Source organism: Callorhinchus milii, unplaced genomic scaffold (assembly GCF_018977255.1).
Source record: "Callorhinchus milii isolate IMCB2004 unplaced genomic scaffold, IMCB_Cmil_1.0 Scaffold13, whole genome shotgun sequence".
Lineage (NCBI taxonomy): Eukaryota > Metazoa > Chordata > Chondrichthyes > Chimaeriformes > Callorhinchidae > Callorhinchus > Callorhinchus milii.
In genome coordinates this window covers 13800390-13827742 of record NW_024704754.1, presented here as the reverse complement: position 1 = coordinate 13827742, position 27353 = coordinate 13800390, and the positions used below count along the sequence as shown (strand labels likewise).

At 40.7% G+C, this 27353-nt stretch overlaps 1 protein-coding gene across 1 annotated transcript; it reads left to right on the top strand.

Moving 5' to 3' along the window:
* The first annotated feature begins 2208 nt into the window (after window positions 1-2208).
* LOC103177307 (sodium-dependent phosphate transport protein 2A) lies at window positions 2209-25773 on the top strand. The gene is made up of 13 exons (XM_007891421.2): window positions 2209-2291; window positions 4815-4941; window positions 6520-6696; window positions 7292-7411; window positions 12609-12752; window positions 14029-14140; window positions 15916-16111; window positions 16752-16844; window positions 18201-18252; window positions 19050-19217; window positions 19841-19957; window positions 20973-21097; window positions 21973-25773. Exons 2-13 carry the CDS (start codon window positions 4827-4829, stop codon window positions 22540-22542), a joined length of 1989 nt encoding a protein of 662 aa, XP_007889612.1. The 5' UTR covers window positions 2209-2291; window positions 4815-4826; the 3' UTR covers window positions 22543-25773.
* The last annotated feature ends 1580 nt before the right edge of the window (window positions 25774-27353 follow it).

Here is a 27353-nt window from a genome sequence, read left to right as displayed (position 1 = left end):
AAATTATGATTAATCTAGTCTCATATTTCCAATAAAAGTATGACATTTCTATCCTTATATTTATTTTCTTAATGATGTAGGATAACTATGGAGTCAAATGTGAGTTCCATCATTTCCAACAGCTGTATATTTCAATAGCGAAAAACGACCTCATTCAATGCATTTTACAGAACCTTCTTCTTGACTGTCTTGTCTTCAATTAACAGGTTGGCTGCGGTAAATTTTAAGGTGATGGACACAAGCAACATTTTCCTTTTTTTGTTCAAAAATCTTGGCATCTAATTCCATGATCACATTTAAACATGTTGATGTAGATGTCAGCCTCTGGCTCAATTGTCGGTTCAAGTCGTACAAATGGGAATTTGTGTTGAATTTGTGTTGTGTTGAGTCTTACCTATGTTTAGGAATATCATGCTTAAGAATATTCAGAAACAAACTGAGAGTTCGCTATGTATATACTACCTAAACATGGACATTTCTTTTGTCTGAAGTGGAAACCACACAGCATTTTGAGTTTATAGTCTACTAGGACAAAAGCAACTTGCATTTATATAGCATTCGTCATGCAGGTAGCTTCCGAAAGCGCTTGACAGTGGCGGAGCATGACACCGAGCCGGGGGAGGTGACTGTAGGCACGGTCGAAGAGGAAGGTCTTCAGGTGTGACCGGAAGATGGGGAAGGAAGGGGCAAGGTGGACGGCTGGAAGGACCGTGTTACAGAGTTTCAGGGCATAGTGGCTGAAAGCGAGGCCATCAAAGATGGAACGGAAGGTACGCGTGAGGGACAAGCAGGCGGCTGGAACCAGTGAAGTGGAGGCAGAGGGTAGTGGGTTGGGGAGAAAGCAGGGCGGAGAGGTAGGGAAGTGCCAGGATGTGAAAGGATTTGCGAGTGACAGGATTTATAAAATTGGATACGATCTAATGCAATTTTTTAATTATATGTGGAAAGGTAAAAGAATAATATGCAAACATACATTTACCAGTGAGTCCTGTGGAACTATCCGAGTGGAAGGTTTCTATAAAAACATCACTATCCTTGATTGTAAGCTTGGAGCACGTTGAGATGTTTCAGTGAGCATTACAAATGGCGTTACAAACATAGACATTTTATACATAGAGGGGGAATGTTCAGCTCATTGTACCTGTGCATTTGGTATCAGTTTTTAAAACTCTGTTTAATTCCAATGTAACATACAAGTTTTCCATTCTTATGTGAATTTCAGGTTTCATTTGGTAAAATGATCGTGCCTTGTGTATGGACCACTGCCAAGATAGACCAGGCCATGAGGGGAAGGTGGTTGCAGTAATCTGATTACAGAGTCGATCATGTCGGACTCCTGTTGGGTGAGCTTTAAAATGAAGGTACGCGTGGCATTATTTTTATAAGTATATTTCTAACTAAAGCAATGTTACAAAATAAAGTATGGAAGAAGGTGATGCCAATTAGCCCATCAGATGAATTCCTTCAATAGACAGATTACCATTTGCCCCAAAACAGAGTCTATCTAGTCTAGGGTGAGGTGAAATGAGCTAAACTTCTCTCTTCCGTCTCCTTTGACCTTAACTTTCCCCTTTACCCCACCCTCCTATGAAATGGATCCTGTCAGTTGATCACACGATGGATTATCCTTTTGTTTCTTTGAGTTTGGTTCATATCTTCTCTTTGCTCTCACACCAATAATATACTTTAATTATGAAAAAATACAGAAATTCTATGTTTCAGATTATGAACTGGTGCTAATTGCATGGATGTTGAGCCCCAATCCTGGCCATAGGTGATTTCAGAAGCAATCTAATTAATTCCTGTCCTGTGTAAATAGCAAGGAGCAAATCACGTCCTTCTAACATGAAAGGCGCTATACAAATGTAATGTTGTTGTTGTTATAATATGCCATAACTTGACAGGAATGTAAAATTCCACCTAGTCTTAGCCTGGAAGTTCATTTTTGAAAAATTGGTTTTAAAAGCAAATATGATTATTATGTCTGCAGTGTCAAACTCAAACAGTGAGTTGTTTGTCCTGATGATTCTGTGTGTCAGATCATTTAGTAATATTTGGTATTGTCAGCCTCAGCATTTTCCCATTAAATGCTGATTATAAATTAACAATATCCAGCTTCCTGAGCAACAGTTAGTTATTGTGGGTGCGTGCTTTGCGTTTTTTGCTGGTTCAGACTTTGCTCTTGGGATCTGAGTATAAAAAGTGTCTTAATCATATTCTCCTGCACTGAAGGGAATTGGGTCAGCATGTGAATGTGAGAGTTTAGCCGTGAAAACTCATTACAAAATCAGGTAAGATGTGAACATATGTTACAGTTAGTCTCTTTATCTCTGTACAGGCCAACAAAGTTCCAGATGAATTAGTCGTCGATATTTTTGGGACGTGCTATGCAAAATAGCTGCAATATTTACTTACAAATGTACAGTTACTACACTTGGCAGCAGTTCCATGTGAAACACTTTGAGATTTCAATAGTATAAGCACTATATGCAAATTCAAGGATTATTTCTATTATATAAGCTGCATTTTTGAAACTAGTTTTATTTTCTTGTTTGCAATTTGAATCATGGTACAGCCTGACTGAGTGGTAGCACTCTCAGCTCTGAGTCAGAAGGTTGTGGGTTCAAGCCACACTTCAGGGCTTGAACTCGCATAGTCAAAGCTGATGCTCCAATGCAGTCCTAGGGGTGTGTTGCATTGGCGGAGATGCGACTCTTCAGTCTTGAGAGTAGATATCTCAGAAGAGTCGTCTCGTTAAAGAGGTGTACATCAAGATGACTGAAGGCATGGTCAAAGAGGTAGGTCTTGAGGTAGACCTCAAAAGTGGTGATGGAGGGAGCGAGTCAGATGGACTCTGAAATGGAGTTCCGGAGAGTGTGGTAGATAGGCTGAAAGCCCAACAGCTGATATTGGTACAGGGGATATGAAATAGGCCGGTGCCTGTAGAGCGAGGGGAATGGCCATATCACTATGTTTTCAGAAGGTTACAGAGGTAGATTGGGTATCAAGACTATGGAGGGATTTAAAGATGAGAACAAGGATCTTGAACACAATCTGCTGGGAGTTGTGGAGCCAATGGAACTGGGCGAGGATAGACTCATGGAGCCGAGTGTGGGAAAGGACATGCATCAGACACTGAGTATCTGTGGCAAGGCACCCAGTGGAAGGTAACCAGGTGCAATGCCACAGTGGCAGCCAAAGGGGAAAAATGGCTGTCAAAGGGGGGAAAAAATAATATAATAATTTGGTCACTCAATCCACGACTGTTGGGGGACACTGCTGTGCCAATTGGCTGCCGCGTTTCGCCCACAAAATATGCAGTCAATTCACTTGAGACCTCTCAAGGATATGATAAGGCCTTATATCAAATACAAGGATTATTATGATTAATAATGAAAATCATGAATGTGATAGTGATCGGAACTCCATAGTAGAGAGGAGTTGCTTTAGATGCAAAAGTGAGTCTTGAATGGTGTCTTGCCTGCCAGGTACCAGGAAAAGGGCCATAACAGAATAGCTGCTAAACATTTTGGGGATAGTGGGAGAACAGCAGTCGTGTTTCATATGGGAACCAATGAAATAGAAAGGAATAGGCTTCAGGTCCTGCAGATGAGTTTCAGGGTTTAAGAGATAGACTGAGGTGCAGGACCTCAAGTGTTGTAACCTCAGCATTGCTGCGTGTGTCATGTTCTAGTCAGCGCTCTGAGGGTGCTATATAAATGCAAGTTGTTGTTGTGGTTGTCAGTAGTAACAGTAAGCTATGTCAGGTAAATGCGTGGCTGGAATGGTGGTGTCGGAAGGAAGGGTTTAGATTTCTGGGGCATTGGGTTGTACTGTCAACACTACAATATCAAACACATGATAAGGGCTATATCAAATGCAAGGATTATTATTATAACCTGAGCAGGACTGGGATTAATCTCGTTGCTGGGAGAATTGCTGGTGCTGTGGGGAACGATTTAAACTAATATAGCCAGGGGTGGGAAAAATGAGCTGAAGTAGAAATGAAAGAAAACGTGGAAAAGGGACTAAACGTTTTAGCAAAGATAGAATTTCAGGGAATTGAACTGTAAAATAGACAGTACAGACACAATGGGCCAATTGGCCTTCTTCTGTGTTGTAAATTTCTGTCGTTCTAATTTCTACAGCAATTAACACTGCAACAGGTTTCCCAAACATTTTGAAAAACAGCTTGATGCTGTGATGGATCTAATTAATTAATCAATCCAAATGTCCTTCCCTCGTGTACCTTTGCCAGCCATTCCCTTTCAGATATGCATGCCAGGCAATGGAACATGAAATAACTTTGTTACAGTCTGAAATTCCAGCTCCAATGATATCTATGTGTGTGTGTGTGTGTGTGGGGGGGGGGGGGGGGGGGGGGGCGGTGATGTATTCTATTTAAATTGGAATAATACTGCTTGGCTTCGGAAATAATGATTAAAGTGAAGTAATAAGTTTAACTCATTCTCAAATGGGAACAAAGAAGAAAGATGACCCTGTTTCATTATCATTCATTTTTCATTTTTCCACCTTCAATGTTATCACCATTATTGGACTTTTGAAAACATGAGATCTTCAGTGTGAATCCTAAGCACGGTTTATTCATGCACAACACCAGTCTGGTGATTACTCAGTCCTGCTTTTATGACAGTGTTTCTGTAGTTATGGAAGCTGCAAACTTTAATTTTGACTGGAACCCATACTACAAGCCTTGACATTCCCAAACCTATTTGGAATAACAGTAATTTTTGTACTATGTGCAAAAGGAGTAACGGTTCTAATTTGATTCTTGCTCTTTATTTGCTCTGTAGCTTTTTAAAGCAATGGCTTCACATCATGGGGTTGGTCCAGCCAGCTCTGAGTCCCTATCCCAGGCATCTCGGGTCTCAAATGGAGGTACACCTGAATCCCCTCTTCCACCATGTGCAATCATCAAAGGTACTGAATTCTGGAAAACTATTGCCTTTCATACTCCAGTTATACACTCCTTCTGTAGTTTGATAATATGAAAAATAACATGTTAAATCTTAAGTACAATTTATACATAAATAACATTTCTCATATACGAATATGTTTCAAAGCATATTATTTCACCTTGCCTCAGTCAGTAGCACGTTCATCTATTGTCAACCGTTGAGTAAGTAATTAAAAGCAAGTACAAGGGAAGAGCTGCATTGTTGGAGGTGCCCTGTTTCAGATGAGATGTTGAACCAAGGTCCATTTGCTTGTTGGCTGGATATAAAAAGATCTTATGTTGCTATTTAAAAAGAGTCCTGGTCATTAATACTCTCGACAGAATTAGTGTGTGCAGTAGTGTACTGCTGGAGTCTAACCAGTTAAAACCACACAGGTTGCCATTGAAAGCACTGTCTGGCAAGCTTTGCTGCTGCTTCTCCAGCTAAGACCACCCTAACAATTAGGGTTTTGGCTGCCGGGGTTAACAAGCTACATGAGGAAAATCTCTGCCCTCAGTGACTGGTCTGTCCTTCCAAATCCTGTCAATCAGGCAGGCTGGCCATGCTGTTATCAGCTGTGCCCTGGAGTGCTGTAGACCAGCCTGGCTCAGAAACTGGAATACAGAGACCGCTACAGAATGCTGGATTGATTCTGACATTCCATTGCCAAAAATGGCACCTTGGAGCCATTTCAGCTCTAAGGATACCCAACTTATCTTGCCCCAAGGAGGATAGTCACTATTGGTCTTTTGACTTCCAACAAGCGTTGGTTTGAGCCCTCACTAGCTGTGTGGCAGGTACCAGGAACTCCCAGTGAGTTTCAAGATGGGCAACACGGGTTAGCACGAAATGTGTGAGAGCATTACTACCATCTTCCTGTTTGCAGGTCGGACACGATTCCCTACCCTTTGAGCGATGGTTCCACCAGATGGAGATGTGGAGCTTGAGCAGCAGCTGCTAACTTAACTCCAATTTTTAATAATATTGTCTTGTTTTTGATCCCTCTACTAGATGGAAGAGTAATGATTATTATTAGTAGTGGACTACTAGCTAGTTTTGTCCATTATTTAACTTATTACTTATCAGCATAATTCTATAATTACATTTCTTCACAAGCATTCTGTACGCATTATCACATTGATAGCATTCACCCATGTAGTGACCACCAACGTGATTCACCTTTCTCCCATGAAATCTCATTATCAATGCATAATGAAAAGATGATGTGTTAGCGAACACTGTGTCTTGGACCACACTGACACATAGAGCTATCAGAGTAAAAAATACTGTATGATGTGATTGTTATCGATTTTACAACAACGATGGGGGAAAGGAAGGTGATGGGTGTGTTTGGGAATGTTGACCAAAGCCAGAGTAAAAGATATGTTTCTAGGAGGCATAATGACTCAATTAACCACTTACGGTGGGATGGAAGAAATGAGTAATGAACAGTAGATCATTGATGATGATAACAATAATAATAATAAAAAATAATAATGGTCCAATGCATCCTTAAGTCTTTCTCTGTTTTCTGCAAATTAAAATATTAACTAATTTGCAGGCAGAAAATCCTACCCTAGCCAGGGGATGATAGGACCACACTCAGACCACACTGTTCTCTGCACAAGCTCAACCATCAGTCTGGTGGATAGTATTGATAAGTATGAAATTGACACACATTCGTCCAAATCATGGATCTTATCCAAAGTGAACATCACAACCAGGCCTTTTTGGAGAGGTGAGAAACTTATCTTTCAATATCACCAGATAAGATTTTCCGAATTCTTTAAGGTGATGTTTACCTTTTTGTATGTGACTGCTCAGTGCGTCTCAATATTGATTATTATGTTATTATACATAACTGTTCAATGCTTAACATTGGTTATTATATATAACGTTGATTCTCATCTCACAAGATCCCAAAATGAGGTTCAAGTCAAGAAGGATCTTTGACATATGCGATCTCTTCAAACAACAGGAAATATTTATTTACCTAGAGAATATTTAGCAAGTAAAACGGTTGTGAAATGTGTTCCCAGAAAGGGTTGTTTAATTTTAGACCAAGACAATGAATTAATTTAGGAACTACTTGATGTTGCAATTGAATGGTGGTAGGTGGATATTTTGCTTTGAAGAGATCAAATGAGCAAAAGGTTTGCTTCATCCAAACCTCTTTTGGGATCTTAAGAGCAGAAAATTCTGACTGAATGAACAAATTTTCCACAATTGCACCATTTTATCTGATGAGGTGAAATATTCTTGCAGGCTGAGACCAGATGGAATTTTAGGGCCTGAGTTGTTTTTGACACATTCTCAATGTCTCTGTGTTGTAGATCCAAAGAGAGCAATATGCATTTTCTGTTTGGTGCTGAAGATCTCCTTCCTGCTTTTCTTCCTCTACATGTTTGTGTGCTCCCTTGTGATTCTCAGTGAAGCCTTTCAGCTCGCAGGAGGTAAGGATAATAACATGGGTGTCCAACCTTGTGGTATTTCTTAACAGGATCTTTAATGGGATTTCCCACTGACCTACAGGAACGCCTCACCAGCAGAGAGCATTATTGAAACACTGCATTGGAAAACAATAATGTTCATTCTTTAGGAATAGATGGTATATTGTGCTGTGTCATAGCTGATTCTATAACACATTGCATAAGGCATGGAACTACAAGTGAAACCTTTGGGGGGCAAAGTTCGCAGCATTTTATAATTCATTCCGTGTCTTAGTTAACAGAAGGAATTCATTATGAAATGCTGCTGAATAATCCCATAACATTTTCACTCCATTACTTTCAAACCTAAAAGACACAGAATTACATCTGGCTCTAGATTTATTCTATTCACGTAACATTTTAGGGTGACCAGAATTTGACAAATTGTTAAATAAACTTCAAAATTAAGACTATTGAATTTGACAAATTTGAGTGCTCTAAAATGCTACATAGCAGAGTAAGTCTGGTTGAATTTCTCCCCAATGGGGGTCAGAATTGTGTTGTATTTTCTCTGAAAGCGTTATAAAGTAATTTTTTTATATGGCAATGTTAACACAGCCAAATTCCACTATATGAATGATAATCTCTAGAAGGATCAGAATTATATGACAAAAGAGTAGTCAATCAGAAAGAAATCCCAGGACTGTCTATAACAAGACCATCAACAACCACATTGGCCTCAGCAACATTTGTTGGGCATATTAATGCAGGGTTCAACAGACAAGCATGGCGAAAACATGAAGAACAAAAGTGGATAATCTGGAGAAGAGAGACATGCAACCAGAAAGAGTTTCTTCATGGAGTAGGTCCAAGCTATCGTGGAGGGCATCATGGAGCTTCATGTGTGTCTTTGGTACAGCTGGCTACAAGGGCAAAAAGAGATATTAGTCGTGAAGCACAGAAATAAATAACAAGTCAGGTCAATGCAGTCAGCCCTACCAAAAGGACGTGCCAACAGGTGCAGCAAAAGAGGAGTTTCAAGGTACAGTAGACTTTTTACTTGATGTACCATCATTTATTCTTTTGCTAATGATGGCATCTTATTACTGTAACACCTAACAAGTTTTCTCATATTTGCAAATAAGTGCCTTTGATAAAGCTGGCACCAGTGCAAGGATGATAAGAGGAACTTGCCTCATTAATGTCAGAAAGTGCACATTGGTTCTATTTTACTTTATTATTTCAGAGTAAAATCACAGAGAATGGATCTAGAGGTAATTAACCAGTGATTACTTCTTTAAGGAGAGGAAACGTAACATAACTGAAGAGATACTGAGGAAGAGCCTGGAAGAGGGGTTAAGTGCACGTTTCTCAGCCCGATGCAAGGTAACAGTACTTTCTTCAAACAGAAACATGCGCACAGCGCTTTTTTTTTGGTGGCGGGGTGGGGGTTGGGTCAGCCACGTGACTGATACATTAAGGGTATCCAATCCAACCTTAACATAAACATTCTAGAGATAGATTGTTGGACTGGAATGTGCACGCTCTCCCTGGAGGAACACATCTTGCTTACCTAATTCCGGAAAACATTTAATTTTAGTTTGGCCAGGCTTGGGGAACCCAGAGTGTGCCTTGGGGTACAACTGGAGTCTTACCAGCTAAAATGGCATAGCTTGCCATTGATAGCCTTGATTGTCAGGATTTCCCGCTGCTTGTCCAACTAGGACCACCCTACCCGTTAGGGCTTTGGCTGTATGTATGCATGTGCTGTGCACTTTTATGCATGTTTTTAGTAGTGGTCATTCACTTGCAGATCTTTCTCAGCCACCACCAGCACCCAGAGAGATATAAGCTCCACAGCAGAAGCAGCGGTGAGCAAGCAGTGGGAGGAGACCGAGAAAGAAGAAGAAACAGAGACCAGCTGTATGACAGAGATCCATTCTCTGTCCATACATCACGACCTGCTGAGGAGAGGCCAGCAAAGGGATGGTGGCCCATGAAGCTGATTTGGTATTTTGCCCAGCAAGAATATAACAAAAATAAACATCACCAAGCACTTCACCTGTATCCCCCTCCCCCAGCCCCTTCCCTCCAAACCTGTTCAGTAACACAGACTTCAACTTGGCTCTAGATTTACAGATTTATGTAAGATTTTAAACAATTTGACAAACTGTTTTTTAAGTTGTTTTTCTGTAAGGTATTTTAAGAACTATAAAAAAGTTCTTAAATGCATTTTGGATGCTGCAAAATGCGACATAAATTATGTCAATTTAGACCCAGACGGAATATCTTCCCACAAGACCATACAGTCATTACATCCTGCACAGCATCATACAGAAAAGCATACAGAGAAAAGGACTCCATGGTATTCAAGGGAATGCACGTGGTTGTACACACAGAACTATAGAGGTGTGTACCTGGCAAGATGTGCTAGTAGCGTAAGAGAAGCCCGACAACTACTTGTTAGTCCTCAGCAGCCGTTGACCTCTAGTGCAAGAGAAAGCACTTATGTAGGCCATAGCCTTGTAGTGCTCAGGCACATAACAGGGTTTCACTGGATGGACAGCCAAAGGCTGCTGAGAGCTTTGACAGGCAGTTTTGGGGCTTCTCCCAGGAACTAAGTGATAATGTAACCAAAAGCATACACCACCTACCCATTAGTGGAGTCCAACATCCAACTGGAAGATGCTGCACATTGTCGAGTCTGCCATTGAAAGAGTAGGAGATAAAAGTGACTGGAGTCTGACAAAGATGTCAGAAGACAGCCCAGAGAGCTGGTATACCTCTACACAAAGTCCATGAAGACTGATTTAGCAAAGCTCTTTTGTTGTATGCTGGAGAAAGGGCTGGACTCTCGGCCAACTTCTCAATACAGATGTTGCTGGTGAATTTACTGTTGTCATGAGACTAGTAGCCCATTCAGGATAGAGTTCGGCATTGCTGAAGTTCACCCTTATGGAGCTGTCATCACCTGAGCTGGCTGAGCGGGAACAGGAGAATGATTTGAGAGACCAATGGTGAGAACAGTATAGCCCCTAATGGAGAAAATGAATATCTTCTGCTGATCAACTGAGGGATATTATCAGATATCCCACCTGCCCAGGAGCTGGAGGAGTTGGTATATAATCCCATCCCCAAGATACAAGATGATCTTTGGCACCTCCAAAGCCGCTATTGGAGGACAGGTATGTAGATCTACAAGACATAACTGGAATGGGGTATTTCCAAAGACATTGTGGATGCCTGGAGATGTGAGGCCAGGCTCCTGCTTCCTATCAATGAAAGCACTTCCCATCTCACCAGTTCTGGCCAGGCTCCACTGGCTCCGCATCACCGAACAGATCAACTTCAAAATCCTCTCACTTGTGTTCAAATCCATTCACTCCCTGGCACATTCCTACCTCTCCGACCTCCTCACTACCCACTCCACCAGCCGGCGCCTCCGCTCAACTGGGACCTGCCTCCTGCCAGTCCCTCGCACCCTCCGCCCCACCATTGGAGGTCGTGCTTTGAGCCACTACGCCCCAAAATTCTGGAGCACTCTCCCTCAATCCCTCCCCCTTGCTCCCTCCCCTCTTTCAAGTCCTGGTGGAAAACTTCCCTGTTTGACCGTGCTTACAGTCACCTCTCCCCTTCCCCCGGGTCGGAGTCAGGCTCCACCACCGTTATGCGCCTTGAGACTCTGCCCTGTGTGGAGGTCGCTATATAAGTGCAAGTGTTGTTTTAATACACGTGTCCACTACATTAATCCCTGACCCTTCAGGAGGCCCGCGAGATCATAAAAGCATAAGTTGTATGGGATTTCCACTACTTCAAAAGCAGATATACCTATGTGCATTCAGGCACAACCTGTTCAGTAGACTGGTATAATCCTTACAAGATTTTCCCCACCCAAGACTTTGTAAGGAGTCTGTGACAGAAGTCGAAGGTGTCGGTTATAATAATGATAATCCTTACATTTGATATAACGCCTTATTACGTCATTGAGACATCTCAAAACGCTTCACATGATATACCGTAAGGTGAAGTGACTGTTTATTTTGTTATTTTCAAGTTCATGGACAGTAAAGTCCCTGACTAACTTCTTGGATGCAAGACTGGACTTATGAGGTCAGCCAACTCTCTTTGTGTCCTTGGATTGGTGGAGGTGTGTCTGTAAACCTCCATCATCATATCCTTGAAAATCCTTTCTGACCTGAACCATTCAATACATTTTCCCTTGGGACTGATGGGATGATTAAGGTGGTGTTGTATTGTTGCATGCCTCTTCCCTGATTCCGCCTCTGCATTTGCTTGTGCCGGTCTCCAACTTGCCAGTGATGCCTGAGATATTTCCACCATGCATTCAGTATAAAGAACCCTCTGCAAATGCAGAAATACTGCTTCTGAAATTTGCAATGAGTAAAGAAAATATCCCTCCCAGAAATACATTAACTCTCAATGTAGTCGCAGATTAATTGTTACTTTATTCACCAGATATAGTTGGCCCTATATATATCAGTTGCCGATGTTAATTTGACCTCTGCGTCGCCCCCAATGGCCTGTTTGGTTAGATGACAGGTCCTACCAGCCATAACTACACATTAATATAGTGGGTGGAGGAGACAACAGTAACGACGACGACAAACTGTATTTATATAGCTGCTTTTTTGTCAGGAGGATGTCCCAAGCCGCTGGACATTTGAGGGTTTCCATTCAAGCTGGGGGGTGGAAATGTGATTATTAGACAGAATTTTATATGGACAATAAAACTCGACCTTCTCCAGGTCAAACCAAGTGGGAGTATAACAAATTGATGCCAGTAATGTTTATTACTTTGTTTATTACTGCATGTAATGGTCTTTTATGCAAAAAAACCTACAGAATTTGGTATGTATTATATTTTGTGAGTAGAGTAAAGCATGCATGGAGTTTCATCTTTATAACCTGTTGAACTATATTAAATGGTTACTTCAATGCAAAATTTCTATAACACATAGTGTGGAGGGAGGCAACATAGAAATTTGAAGACCAGGTCAAGGAGTTTAATCTTAATCCTTTGAGGTGTTGGGAGACAATGGAAGTTGGCAACGATGATGGAAATGGAGATTTGGGAGAAAACAAGATGAAAAGTTCTGGTTTTGTTGAAAATGACTATTCAATGGATTAGCTATTTGGATAAGCTATTTGGATGAGTCTCACGTCCATGAGGCATATTTTAAAATAGTCTTATCTCTTTCAGGTAAGGTGGCTGGTGACATTTTTAAGGACAGTGCAATCCTATCCAATCCTCTGGCTGGACTTGTGGTAGGAATCCTTGTTACTGTCCTGGTCCAAAGCTCCAGTACCTCAACGTCCATTATTGTCAGCATGGTATCATCAGGAAGTGAGTAACAAAGAACTTGCATTTTTTATGGTTCCTTATGTTGAAACGTAACAAAGTATTTCGCAGTAATACTGTCAAGCAATGCTAACTGCAAATGTGTAGTGGGTTTCCAACAGCCAGGATGTGAATGAACAATTTATCTAGAAGTTAGTTGGCTTGGAAACCAGCAGAGACTCCCTTTTTNCTGTTAATGTTGTTAGATTTTTAACGTCCACTGTCAGAACAGGCAGACGGAACTTCCATTTAACATCTCATCAAAAGGATGGCATGTATGACAATGCAGTATTCTCCAGTACTGCACTGGAATGGCTACAACAACAACAACTTGGATTTATATAGCGTCCCTCACGCAGAGTAGCATCCCAGAGCGCTTGGCAATCAAGATTGTGAGATCAAGTCCCGCTGTGGAACTTTAAGCCACAACCTTTTGACTTAGAGATGGGAATCCTACCAACTGAGAAAAGTACACTAGTAAACCTATAACTTCTATTAGAAGATCCAAAGCATACAAAATTAAATGCTGAGATTACAACTTATGTCCTCTTCACTTTTCTTCCCATCTCTTCTGAAAGTACACGTTATGCTGTTGTGTAGGAGCTGGTGCTAACGTAGTTTACCCAGTGATGATTCTTCATCTGCAAACTAAGAAAATGTATAACTATGGGGGGCATCATAACAAATCCAACTCTGTCCTCAGCTGATCCTCACAATCTGCAGCATTCCAGGAGCAGTGGCCCTGGCTGATTTATATAAGAGTTGGCCATGGCTCATATATGCTAAAGGCAATGTCATTCTAGCCGAGAGCAGCTAACTTACCACAGATGAAGAATAAGACATAAGACTTACCTAGGTGTAGGTGGTTCAGTTCCAAATTCGGTTGAATGTCGGTCAATCTGTGACCTGGAGGAAAATAGGAAGTGAGAGTTCATTTGGTATCAAATCTAGAGAGAAACATCAATGCAGATCTGATAGTCCAAATGACCTATTATGTACTGTAACATTTAAAAATTCAATACCTCACCCCGATGCACTGCAGTCCCTGGTTAATAACAACTACTATATATAATTGTCTTAAGGGATAGTTATAGCCTCCATTTATGAGTGGGACAAAACGTTATACACTTTCCAGAATTTAAAGACAATTACTGACCAGAAGGAATCTGTAGCAGCTACAGCTGATCAACTTCAATAACATATCTAGTAAAAGTTATGCGCACTAAATAAAAACAATTCATGCTTGAACACTAAGCTTTGTGAATGTTTGTATTATTTCCAGTATTGAAAGTGAATGCCGCAATTCCCATTATCATGGGAACCAACATCGGGACGTCTATAACTAGTACCATTGTGGCACTGATGCAGGCCGGAGACAGAAGTGAATTCAAACGGTAAGAGGATGCACCAAGGTCAGGAGTGGCTGTGTCAACAATAGTTGAAATCTGCTTGGCTTTATGTTTGTAGTAAGTAATAAAACACCGCCACCACCGGGTTGCATTTATATAGCATATTTCATATTGGGAGGGTGTCCCAAGGCGCTGGACAGTCAAAGGTCTGCACCTGAGCTGGGGGTTGGATTCGAGAAGGATCGGAGCCAAGGGGAGTGGGTGGGGGGAAGACATGATCAAACAGGAATATCTTGGGATGTCCTCCTGACGTGAAAGGCACTATACAAATGTAATTTTGTATCATATTGTATTGTCTTCAGATGGACCTTGAAAGAAGCGAGAGAAGGGGTGAGGCAAAGGGATTCCAGGATGGAGTTCCAGAGAGTGGGGGCAGATAGGCTGAAAGCACGACTGCTGATAGTGGGGTTGGCAGGGCGAGGGATATGAAGCAGACCAGTAACTGCCAAGCGGAGGAGTGAGCGAGTCAGTAAGGTTTCAGAAGGGCGAGGTCCCTGTTGTTTCTTAATCCCATTTGAGCCAATGCAGTGTTCCTACCCACAGAACACTTTATACAGTGAACTGACAGTTGAAACTGAAGATTAGTGGAGTTATCTGATTTTCACAACATTTTTTATTTCTCAAAAAGGTTACCTTAATAATAATAGTCCTTGCATTTGATATAGCACCTTATCACATCATTGAAATGTCTCAAAGTGCAACATAGCATAATTGTACTGAAGTATGTAATGTATTTTGTAGCTGAATATTTTAATATTCCACATTGAAATGCTGTACTCTGTCCCATCGCCTTGGGACGTCCTCTTGACGTGAAAGGCGCTATACAAATATAATCTTGTTGTTGTTGAAAGTAATAAAGGATAAATAAATTGTTTCTTACTCCCTAAGTACAGAAGACTTTACACAGCAATGTCACAGTTGCAAATAAAGATTGAAATAGTTAAGTATCGCAGCAGCATTCACTGACATCAATAATAATAATAATATAATCCTTGCGTTATATTTTTTAGGCAAAACGCGGAAGCCAATTGCGCACAGCAGTGTCCCACAAACAGTCATGGATTGAGTGACCAAATTATTATTATTATTTTTTTTGGAGGGATTATTAACAACTCTGCGTTGTTAATGAGAAATCAGGATAGTATCTGGCAGTACCTCACAGCTGATTTGTGAGATTCTGTGATCTACTTCTGGTGCTTAGAACCAGCAGGATTCCTTGTCAGCGACTGTTAGTAAAGACCATTGTAAACCATAAAGTTTTTGACTCCCAACCATTTGCCTTCAATTTGGAGACCCACAGGTATAAAGCATGGCAGTGAAAAATTAGTAAATAACTGGATTTAAGCTTATGGGGAATGACTTGTAGGCTGCCCGTCCTTAATTTAATGTGATTTAAATAAAGTCCTGTAGCTTAGTGGTTAGAGCACACGCCTCGCAGGCGAGAGACCTGGGTTCGATTCCCGGCAGGGCGAAATGTTCAGCAAGTTTCCTTACTCTCGTTACCTAGCAGTAAGTAGGAACCCAGTTGTTAGTCGATTGGCGGATCACTTTTCCGGAGATAATAATTTCTTCAAAATAAATTGGTCACTCAATCCACAGCTGTTTGTGGAACACTGCTGTGTGCAATTGGCTGCTGTGTTTTGCCCACATACAGTCAATTCGTTGCACAGTATATTCTGTGAAGCACTTTGAGACATCTCAAAGATGTGCTAAGGCGCTATATCAAATGCAAAGATAATTATTATTATAATTTAACCCAGGGCGTTTGCTGGTGCTACTGTCCACGATTGCTTCAATTGGCTCTCAGTGCTGGTGCTGCTGCCCATTGAGCTTGCCAGTGGTTTCTTATACCGACTGACCTTTGTGGTTGTGAAGAGTTTCCATCTCCAGACTGGGACAAATACGCCAGACTTCCTCTCAATCATCACAGATCCATTCACTGACTACATTATACAGGTATGAAACTGCTACTTACTGCTGTAAATTTACTCTCCAAACCTGGGTAAAATGGACATCATTACAGAATGGGCTGATATCTCAGTTTGATAGCACATACACACTTAAATGAATATATCTGTAGAACATAAAACGTCTACTACAACTGGCTGTTGAAGCCGACTGAACAGCACAATTTAAAACAAAACTCGACAATTGTTTGAGGATAATAAGGGTCAAAGAGCAGGGAAATTAAATTAGAGTAGATAGTTTGAGTGATTGAGATAGCATCAGCACAGACACAATGACCTTGTGTATTTTTAACTTTCTGAAATGGAATAGCAGAATACAAATAGCGTAGAAATTAATTGTGAGATATTAGACAGTAAAAAAAATCCCTGACTTTGTTATTCCATCGGTTTAAATTATGCAATTAAAAACTTCCAAGAATAATAAGGTATCTCATTATGAGAATTAAAAAGGTATCTATGATGGGAGGAGAGTGGGGTGAGTATTCTGAAGGGATGAGATCAGAGGGCTGAAAGCCTTTTTTTATCTGAATTAATTTTGTGTCTTGTGAGGAAAGTAATCTCTCGCTTACAGAAATATTATGAAAGATGTTTACATCAGGTGACTGTTATCTTATTGGTATTTTTTTCAGCTTGACAAGTCTGTCATCACTGGTCTGGCACTAGGAGATGAAAATTTCAGGAATAAGAGTCTTGTGAAGGTTTGGTGCGTAAAGAAGAGTCAGGTAGGGAATTTCAGAAGTAAAACACTTTCCACCTTCTGGCACTCAATACTCTTATGTATACGAGGAGGCAGATTGATGGTATATACATTTATAGACATTTCAAAGTTTCCTCCTTTTTGAATTTTTTGATAGAATTCCCAACATTTCCTTTGGGATATTTTCAGCCCTGATATTACATTAATTTTCTTCATCTGAACCTGATATCTGAAGTGTAAAGGTAATGACCCCAATCACTGCACTACCTGCCTGAAACTCCTTAGAGCCACACAACATCCAAAGCGCTGTACATCCTGACCAACTCCCTGTAAAGTGAAGGTCCCACCTCTGTCAGTGAACAAACCAAACCTAACTAACATCAAAGATCAAGTTTACAAGCTTTTAAGCCGTTTTGCTTTACTTGATGCCGTTATAAAAGGCCACTGGGTTGCAGTGCACAGGAATTGCTTTATAGTGATTGAGGAGTCTAGGCCTGAGGTCTTGAGACTGGTTATAAAATGCTTCTTGGGCTAGTGAGACCACAGGTTTTGTTTCTCCTTAGCAGATCACTTGTTAGTCGATTGACAGAACTCTTTCTGGTGGTAATGATCCTTCCAAAAAAACAAACAAAAAAATCCACGACTCTTTGTGGGACGCTGCTGTGTGCAATTAATTGGCTGCTGCGTTTCACCCACAAAATACACAGTCACTCAACTTTTCAATATATTCTGTGAAACACTTTGAGACGTCTCAATGACATGATAAGGCGCTATATCAAAATGCAAGGATTATTATTATGTCAGTAAAACAAATATTCACCCAAAAAATCTCTAACTAGGAACTAAAATTTGCTGTAATTATGATATTTGCCTTACTTGAAAGGAAGTCCAAAGATGGCAATAATCCATGTGTAAATCGACACAATGGCAAGCTTAAAATATTACAGACCTTACCTAATAAATGTTATAAAACAGCAATTTATTTTAGCACAGAAACCGCTTATTCAACCCATCAAATCTTCACTGGTGTTTTTCACATCGTGAATCACCAGATCTAATCTCACTCTCTTGCTTGCTCCCATATCCAGCAGTATTCCCCTTCCCCTTATCTATTTTATGCCCTTCTCCAGGAATTCATGGAAACAGTAATGGTTGTGGCAGAGAAATCTGCATTCCAACCAACCTCTGAAAATAATTTTCTAACCTTCCCTTTAATTCTTTGTATAAGATCCCTATTGTACACACCTGTCAGTAATTTGTATCTTGAATTGCATTGTGTTACTTGTATTTTACCGCACAACTCAGGAAAGAGATTAAATCATGTACAAATTAATACGTATATCTATAAATATTTTTTAAAAAACCTCTTCGCTATTGGCAGGGCGAGAGCGGCTCCTTGACCAACAGAACATCTGAAGACGTTTTGAAAAAGTGTAAGTTTTATTGCAAAACCTTACAAATTACAACGAGAATTAACTTTAGATCTATTTCAACACCAAAAGAATTAGTGCAATGTTCAGCTAACAAAAGCCTCTCATTTATTGGACAAAAATCTGTCATCTGGTAAAGTGGAGAGATGTATTTTATAGACTGTCACATCAGAGGAACAGAGTTATTTTGTTGAGTTATAGATTCATAATAATAATAATAATCCTTGCATTTGATATAGCGCTTTTCACGTCTTCTGGACGTCTCAAAGCGCTTCACAGAATATACTGTAAAGTGAACTGACTGTATATTTGTGGGCGAAACGTGGCAGCCAATTGCACACAGCAGTGTCCCACAAACGGTCGTGAATTGAAAACGACCAATTTATTATTATTTTGTTTTGGAGGGATTATTATTAGGCATATGGAGTGAGGAAACTTGCCCAAAGTTTTGTCCTGCCTGGAATTGAACCCAGGTGTCTCGCTTGCAAGGCGAGTTGTCTAACCACTGAGCTACAGGACTCCACATTATTTGACTGTTACTCTAAACATTTAGTTATAATAATCCTTGCATTTGACGTAGCGCCTTATTATGTCTTCTAGACGCCTCAAAGTGCTTCACAGAATATACTGTAAGGTGAATTGAATTGTAAAGTGTATGTTTTGTGGGCGTAACGTGGAAGCCAATCGCGCACAGCAGTGTCCCACAAACAGTTATGGATTAAGTGACCAGTTAACACAGGATCCACTCACCATTTGAAAGCTTATGATTTGACCCATCAATATTTGTCTCTTGTTTCCAGGTAACCATTTGTTTGTGAATATGACTCTGCCAGATCTGGCTGTGGGGCTGATCTTGCTGGCTGTTTCGCTGGTGGTTCTTTGCACGTGTCTGGTGCTGATCGTTAAGCTGCTTAACTCCATGCTGAGGGGGCATGTAGCCAAAGTTATCAAATGGTTGATTAACACTGGTGAGTGGACTTGTCACTTCACGGAATGTGTAGAAATCTTTACTGCTTCAGTTTTTCATTACATTTTATAATTAATGTTAAAACAATGTTTTACTTTACAAATTGAGCCAATTCACTTGTTTTTCATCGTGAATCTGTTACACGTTATTTAATTCTGATTATTTCTTCTTTTTTGAACAAATGTAGGATTGAATGTTTTTATGTTCCATTATTCCTTGTGAAGTTGGATTTGGCGGAAAACTTTTTTTCCAAAACAGATATTGAGATTTGGAAGAATATTAACGTAGTGAGTGAATTTAGTGGATAGACAGGGTTTGGGAATTGATTTTCTTGATTTCTAATCTAAGTAAATGCTCTCAAGAAACCTACAACAACAACTTGCACCCTTCATGTGGGGTAGGTCCCAGAACGCTTCACAGTGGCGGAGTCTGACAATGAGCCAGGGGGCGAGGGAGTGGGGGAGGTGACCGAAAGCACAATCAAAAAGGAAGGTTTTTAGGCTGAATTTGAAGAGGCGAGTGAGGGGCAAGGCAGAGGGATTGAGGGAGAGTTCCAGAGTTTCAGGGCTTAGTGGCTGGATATCTAGGTGGATCTAATTCCTGTTGTCCCTTTGTTTGATTTAGATTTCCCATACCCCTTCAGCTGGATATCGGGATACATCGCCATGGTGGTGGGAGCTGGTATGACCTTCATTGTCCAAAGCAGCTCCGTGTTTACTTCAATCATCACTCCACTCATTGGTAAGTTCGCTGCAAAGACCGTGGCCCCTTTTGCTAGGTATTTGACATTGGTTGTCACTGAGGTAGCTCTCTTCTGATCAGCAGAGACATTCCGTTAAAAATGATCTCTTCCTCCAATTATGGCTTAAAATATAACATTGAATTTCTGTGACAGCGTATGTCAGCTTGGTTAATTGGTAGCATTCTCACCACTGCGACATTTGGTTGTGAATTTAAACCCTGTGACAAGACTTTGAGCTCACAGTCCAGGCTGACAGTGCAGGATTGGGAGAGTGTTGAATTGTTGCGAATTGTTGTTTCAAATGAGTATTTAAATCCAGATCCCGACTGCCTGTTCAGGTGGATGTTAAAGATTCCATGACACCATTCAAAAAGAGAGGGGAGTCTTTTCTAGATCCTGGTCAGCATACCTCCAGGTTAATTGATCATTCAGTTAAGAACTGTTTGTGGGACTTTGCTGTGCACAAAACAGCTACTAGGTTTTCCTACAGAAATTACTGGGAATTATTACTGGGGGAGAGCTGCATTGTCAGAGGATTCACTATAAAGTATAGTGTTTGTATATTTTGTAGACAAAATCAATTTGCGCCCAGCAGTATGCCAAAAACAACTATGATGTGAATGATCAATTTCATTTGGGAGATTATTGGCCAAGGAACTGGTAGACACTTCCTTCTTTTTTCAAATGGTGCAGTGAGATCTTTAATGTCCATTCAAATAGGCAGGTGATACTTGATTTTAATGTCTTATCCCGAGGACAATAACTCCAATGATACAGTGCACCCCCAGCACTGTATTGGAGTGGCAGTCTAGATAATGTGAATTATAACAATAATAATAATAAATAATCCTTGCATTTGATGTAGCGCCTTATCACATCATTGAGATGTCTCAAAGTGCTTCACTGGATATACTGTAAAGTGGATTGACTGTATTTTGTGGGCGAAAAATAACAAGATTTTATAATAAGATTTCTCATATTTCTTGTAATTCTACCTTGTAATCCTCTCTTTAGGTATTGGAGTGATCGATATTGAGCGTGCCTATCCTTTGACGTTGGGATCCAATATAGGTACCACAACCACTGCTATACTGTCAGCCTTGGCTAGCCATGGTGACAAGTTAGAAAACTCCTTGCAGGTAACCAACTCCCTCCACAAACTGGGAGTAACACGTGCACAAACATAGTTACACGATCGCGCTATGCTTCCTCAATGCACAATAAATCTGCTTCTAAAGATTAATTAGTTAAAATACTCACTGAGCCTAATGACAAAAGTAATGTGCATCCATCAGGAAGCTTACAGGGTGTTCCTGGTTAGACTCCATCAGTACCCCAACGCACCCACTTGGGTCCCCAAATCTTGGCTCTTGCCAACCTGTGCCTTTACCTAATCCTTGAGAATTCAAGTGCAGATTGGCAAGAACTAAGGTTTGGGTCTCCCAGAGTTTGTAATGTGGTGCTGCTGGAGCTTAACTAACTAGAACTATGCAGCTTACCATTGCAGAGCATTGATAAGCTTCCCACTGCTTTTCTAGCTCCGACCATTCTACGCATTGGCTTGCACAATTGATAGGAGCCTGAGTTGAATCCCAGCCCCTACTAACTAGTCTGCTCCCCGAATCCTTCTAATGAACCAGGTTGACTGATCTGTCATCAACAGTGTCTTCCGAAATTTTGCCACAGAGAATCACCTCCCAATCTTTCATTGCATTGTGTGTCTCCTTGGAGTGTCAAACCCAAAGAGACTATGCTTGAAAGGTATTTGACCACTGGGGGATCAGTGCTTGATCTTCACAAGAACACTTTCCAGCAATGGACAACAATTAAGAATTGCCTTCTGGATGATTGTTTTCCCTTCCTTAGGCCAAAAAACACTAAGATCAATTGCTCCCTGGAAATTAAATTATTTAATTAATTAATTAAAGCATTATTTGTCATTTTGATTGAATTGAGTGAGTATCTACTGGACAGCAGTGGTTTGAGTATTTACAGTCAAATGCCTGTCTTGCAGATCGCTTTGTGCCATTTCTTTTTCAACATTGCTGGGATAATCCTGTGGTACCCATTGCCACAAACCCGCTTCCCCATTCGCATGGCCAAGATATTGGGAGAGCGAACTTCCAGTTACCGCTGGTTTGCTGTACTGTATCTGATCTGCTGCTTCCTCCTGCTGCCCTCGCTTATTTTTGGCCTCTCCATGGCAGGTTGGCAGGTACTTGTGGGTGTTGGGACTCCTTTCGTAGTCATGCTGATTGCCATCGGCATCATCAACATCATGCAAACTCGCAGTCCCAATCGCCTGCCCAGGAAATTCCAGAACTGGGACTTCCTACCTATTTGGATGCACTCACTGAAGCCCATGGATCGAGTGATCACTAACGTTACCCTGTACTGTACAAACCATTGCAGGTGCTCTGAGAAAACAGACCTAAAAGAGGTAAATTGTCAGCAGGAGAGATCTCCACAGCTGAAAGAGAAAGCTGTGTGTGACAATGCAGCTGCTTGTTTAGAAGAGATTCCTGTGGGATCTTCCTCTCCCACATTGAGCAATGTGTCCCTCCCAATTACCACCCATCTATAGGGAGGGTCAACATTTACTCATAGGAAAAAATCTTGAGCTGTTTTTAACATTTTCTAAAAGGTACAGAAAGATTTTTTTCAGTTATTTTCCAAACAGCACACATGTATCTCAGAAAAAGCAAGTGGTGTACAGCGAGGGCTAGTTTTCTTAATAAAAAATGTATTAGAATGGTATTGTCAATAAAAAAACAGAATTACACCATAACAGCTACTGTATACAGATCAATAGTCATACAGTCCAGACTGGGAAACATATAGAGCCCATTGTTAAAGACAGATTTGCTTAGAGGAATTTATATGGCTTGGAGATGTGTATTGACTGGGAGTTGTACCCTACCAGCTGGGAGTTTATGTCCCCCCAAAAAATCTACACATTAAAACCCTTTTTGTACGCTAATAAAAAGTTTAGTTTTTTTTAACTTTTTCTAAAATGTTGCATCTTCCAGTATTCTCCTTTCCTCCTCTTCCTCTCCTGAAGGTGATGAATTGTGCTGAGTTCAGTCTCATGTGCACCAATTGCCTAACAGTATGTCATCTAAATTGCCTTTCTGTGTGTGCGAGTCCAGGCCATTTAATGTTGGGAAGCTATTCAAATGAGGGGTGTGGTGGGAAGTATGATCTGATGAGAGAAAGTGCTCTGGGATACTACCCTATGTGAGGGGTGCTGTATACGTGCAAATTGTTGTTGTTTGCGGGGTGGGGGTGGTATCACTTGATGAGGACAGGATTTTGCCTTCCCTTTCACATCCATCAGTGATAAATTCAGATAAAGGACTTCTATTGTTACCACAGCCAAGATCAGCCAACTCAACGCAGATCTTGAACAGAGGATTGTTTTGGTCTATAATAATAATTATCATAACAATAATTCTTGCATTAGGTATAGCACCTTATCACTTTGGAAGGAAGTCCCAAAGCACTTGTGTTTGCATATAATGCAGTTTCACAGGAAGCAACTCAGTTATTATGTTCTTGAAATGCTTATTTTTTGTGCTGGTTTTATTGTTATTCTGACACCTTTACTTGTCATGATGACATAAAATGAGACCACTCAGCCTGCTGAGCCTGCATTTTTTTAAATTCTTATTTCCTTATTTTTTCTCCATAATCCTCTATACGCTTACCACAGCTAACCACACCCCAAAAGTGGCATATACCTCAGGGAGAGTGAATGGAGGAATCCTTAGAATCTCTCCTCTGCTATGTTCCAAAGTCAATTTCATTAAGGAAAGAAGCTCTCAAATATAGGGTGTGTGGGGGGAGGTGGGGGGTGGGGGGATCTGCAGTTTCATAACAGATTTCATGTGATAATTGTCACATGTGAAACATTGTACTCCCACCCAGCCCCCATGGTGCATCCACCACACAGGAGTCTAAATTGGAGTAGTTTGCATCTTGTGAAAAATGTTAATGGGAAAAATTGCTTAATGTCCGCCTTTAAAACTGGAGTTTTTTTTTACATAAATCTGTCTAGTTCTAGAAGTCTATGTGAATGTATTGTTTTATTGTTTTGCATTTTATGTAGATAACGGCATTTATTTAAAGTCTATCTGTTGTCGTTTGTTTTGATGCTGATGTAGTGCAGCAAAAACAATGAATTTCTGTAGTTTGTGGGTCTGGTGCCAGACTACCCTGGATTAGGTGCACGGGATCGAACCAACAAGTGGCAGGGGGAAAACCATGAAAGAGGGATATAGATAGCCCAGGAGAGAGAGATGTTTACTCTCCGACACTTTTTTCACACTTTGGCGACTTAATGAAATTGTCAACTTGCCTTCCAATCTGACTGGACAGACCAATTGAGAGTCACGATTTACTGTTGGTGACTGTGGGTGGCAACTGTCAGCAGTGAGAATTGGCAGTTGTGTGCGTGTCACCAGCGGTGAATGTCTGGTGAGTGTTGATGATGGTGAGTATCATCATTGAGTGTCTGCTGGCTATCTACAACTATTGGCAAGAGATTTCAGCCAAGCTTGACCTCACATGATGTCCACATTCACACAAAATTCTGGATAATTTTGACCATTTTCAAGTTCTATTTGGTTTACTTCACAAAACAGCCAGCCCGAACCCTTTATATTTTGAATACTGTAAAGTTGCCGGAGACTGAGACTTCAAAATTGTAGCTCACTGGACCAAACAGCTCTTATATTTAACATTAAACCTCACCAGCTTAACCTGTTGATTTTGATGAAAAATGCTTCAAACTACCCTTAATCATACATAATGAACAAAGTTCATATCTTCTTAAAAAAGTGAAAGAGGAAATATCCAAATAAGAACAAAAAGCTATTGATACTTAATGATACCAAGGTCCCCTGTGATGGAGGTTAGATCCAGAGTAAACTCCTTCAATGTGGGTCCTCCCCCGAATATCTGAGTACCCCAACCCTAGAATTGGAACTGAATCTGTGTGGTTTCCCATGTTTCACAGTAACTATACAGACATAGCCCCTTACCTCAGCTTCTCGGTCTGACGTGAAATATTGGCATTAGTGACAGAAGAAATTAAATTGAGGGGAAAAAGCTCTTCAGAAAAACTGATATATACTTTTAGAGAATTTCATGCTCACCATGTTCTGGGAAATAAAACAGTGCTATTCCAGGGATCCAATATTAAAACACTCCGGGGTTTTCTACAAAGGCCTTCTGTCTGGATTAATTGCAACTTTTAGAACTTACTGTAACAGCTGTGACTAAAGCAATAGACGGAACATTGAGATATTAGATAATTAGAAGCTTCTTAAATAGTTTATCAATGTATTGAAGGTGCTAATAGCAGCAACGAGTTGTACAAACTATTGAAAGTAACTTGTATTCTTTTGGAGACAGAGATACAGTCCGACCCCATGGACTCAGTATCCTATGGGTTTGGATATAACGTGGAGCTGCAGTATGCTGGAGTTAGGTGTCCTCTGTTTCTGGTACTACCTGACTGGCTTCCTATATACAGGGCCCTGACAAGCCCAGAAGTGCTGACAGGAGGCCGTATTATAAAGCAATCCATTGTAATGTGGGTTCTCGTTTTATCGACCCCCATCTGCTGCATTATACCAGGGTCAGACTGTACGAAGTTTGTGAACTAGGTTTATATTTTGTCTTGAGGTTTCATTGCTTAAATATGTAAGCAATAAATGGTGTAAATATGTAAAGGTTGGATGATGGAATCACAGCTTGGAATTAGGGGGAGACCCCCCACCCCGCCCACACGCAATAAAGCCATTAAAGCTGACCCCGATCGTTGTGTGGTTGTATAAAATCTTTTGTGACCTGTGATTTCACTGTTTTTACAATACATGTACCAAGCCACGTTTTGTACATGTCTTCCTTGGAGTTACAATTATAGTGGTGACCAGCGTCCTCTGGTGCCTCTGTCAAATAGCTGTTCTCCATGTGTGAACTCAGGCCGTCAATGAGAGTCTAATGTAAACTTAATTTAGAGCTTTGTAATGTATCATTACATTAGAAATGTACATAACATGTCAGAGCTGGGGGGAGGGGGTGAAATCTTCTTTTTCTCTGTATCACACGATGTCAGTGCCCAACTTTCATGATTGTCCATCATGCTCAATAACAGCACAACTTTTTATACTGCCCTTCACATAGGATAATAATTTTGGTTCATGGTGTTATGGTTGGATTTCGACCAAAGTAGAAGGGATATGGGAAAGTTACCATAGACATGTTCCAAGAGGATTTAAAGATAGATAGAAGGGGCGAGGCAGAGGGTTGGAGGCAGGGAGTTCTGACAGGTTAGACTGGGGAGACAAGTTAGGTGTGGGTATTCTGGAAGGACAAGATCAACAACAAAAACAACTTGCATTTATACAGTACCTGACACAAGGTCTCGGAGCGCTGAACAACTATATATTTTGACATTGCACGGGGGAGAAAGGAGTAATTGCACAGTTGAAGAGGAAAGTCTTCAGATGCGATATGAAAACAGATAAAGAGGGGGCAAGATTGTGGAGCAGAAGGGTCAAGGGAGGGACATAAGCCTGAGCTGGCTGAACAAAGCGGGCAAGTAGGGGAATGTGGTGTAAGCAGGTCGGAGAGGTATGGAAGTGCCAGGACATGAAGTGATTTGTTGGTATGTGCTAGGATTTTGAAATATATCCACTCTGCAACAGAGCCAATGTAGCCTGGCAAGGATTGGAGTGATGGGAGTACAGAGTGTGGTACGACTAGGGATATGGATGGTGGAGCTGGGTACTCTGGCGAGGAGTGCATTGGAGAAATAAAGTTGGGAGATGACCAAAGATTCAGCAGCTTTGGATGTGAGGTATGATCGGAGGTGGTATGGTATTTAAGTGTCGGATAGCAGGATCGGAACATTTCACTAAAGAAACAAAAATCAGAGTAAAAACCATGATCCGACTAAATGGAGGTCGAAAGCGTGATCCAACTTTATGGATATTGGCATTAGGAATGGTGTCCTTTGTTATATCTAATAATTGCCTCCTCAGTGCTTCAATGTGGTAGATGAAAAATCTTCAAGAAAGATTATTTTTCCCTTAATTACTAACGTGAGTACACACAAAGGATGCACAGTGAGTGTGCCTACTTCTATCGCAAGTACACTCACTGGTGGTCACAGTAAGCACCATAAAACCTCACAGTATGTATAGTTAACCCTTTGAAGATGCCAATTTTGTACGGATATGAAATTATATAGAAATTATAGATTAGGAGTGAACTATATGATTGATTATTATATATTATAGAAGTAGATAAATGCAATTTATTTCTTTGCATTGAATCAAGGTGCAAATTGTGTTTGAAATCTAGAAAGATCGTAAAGAATGGAACTTG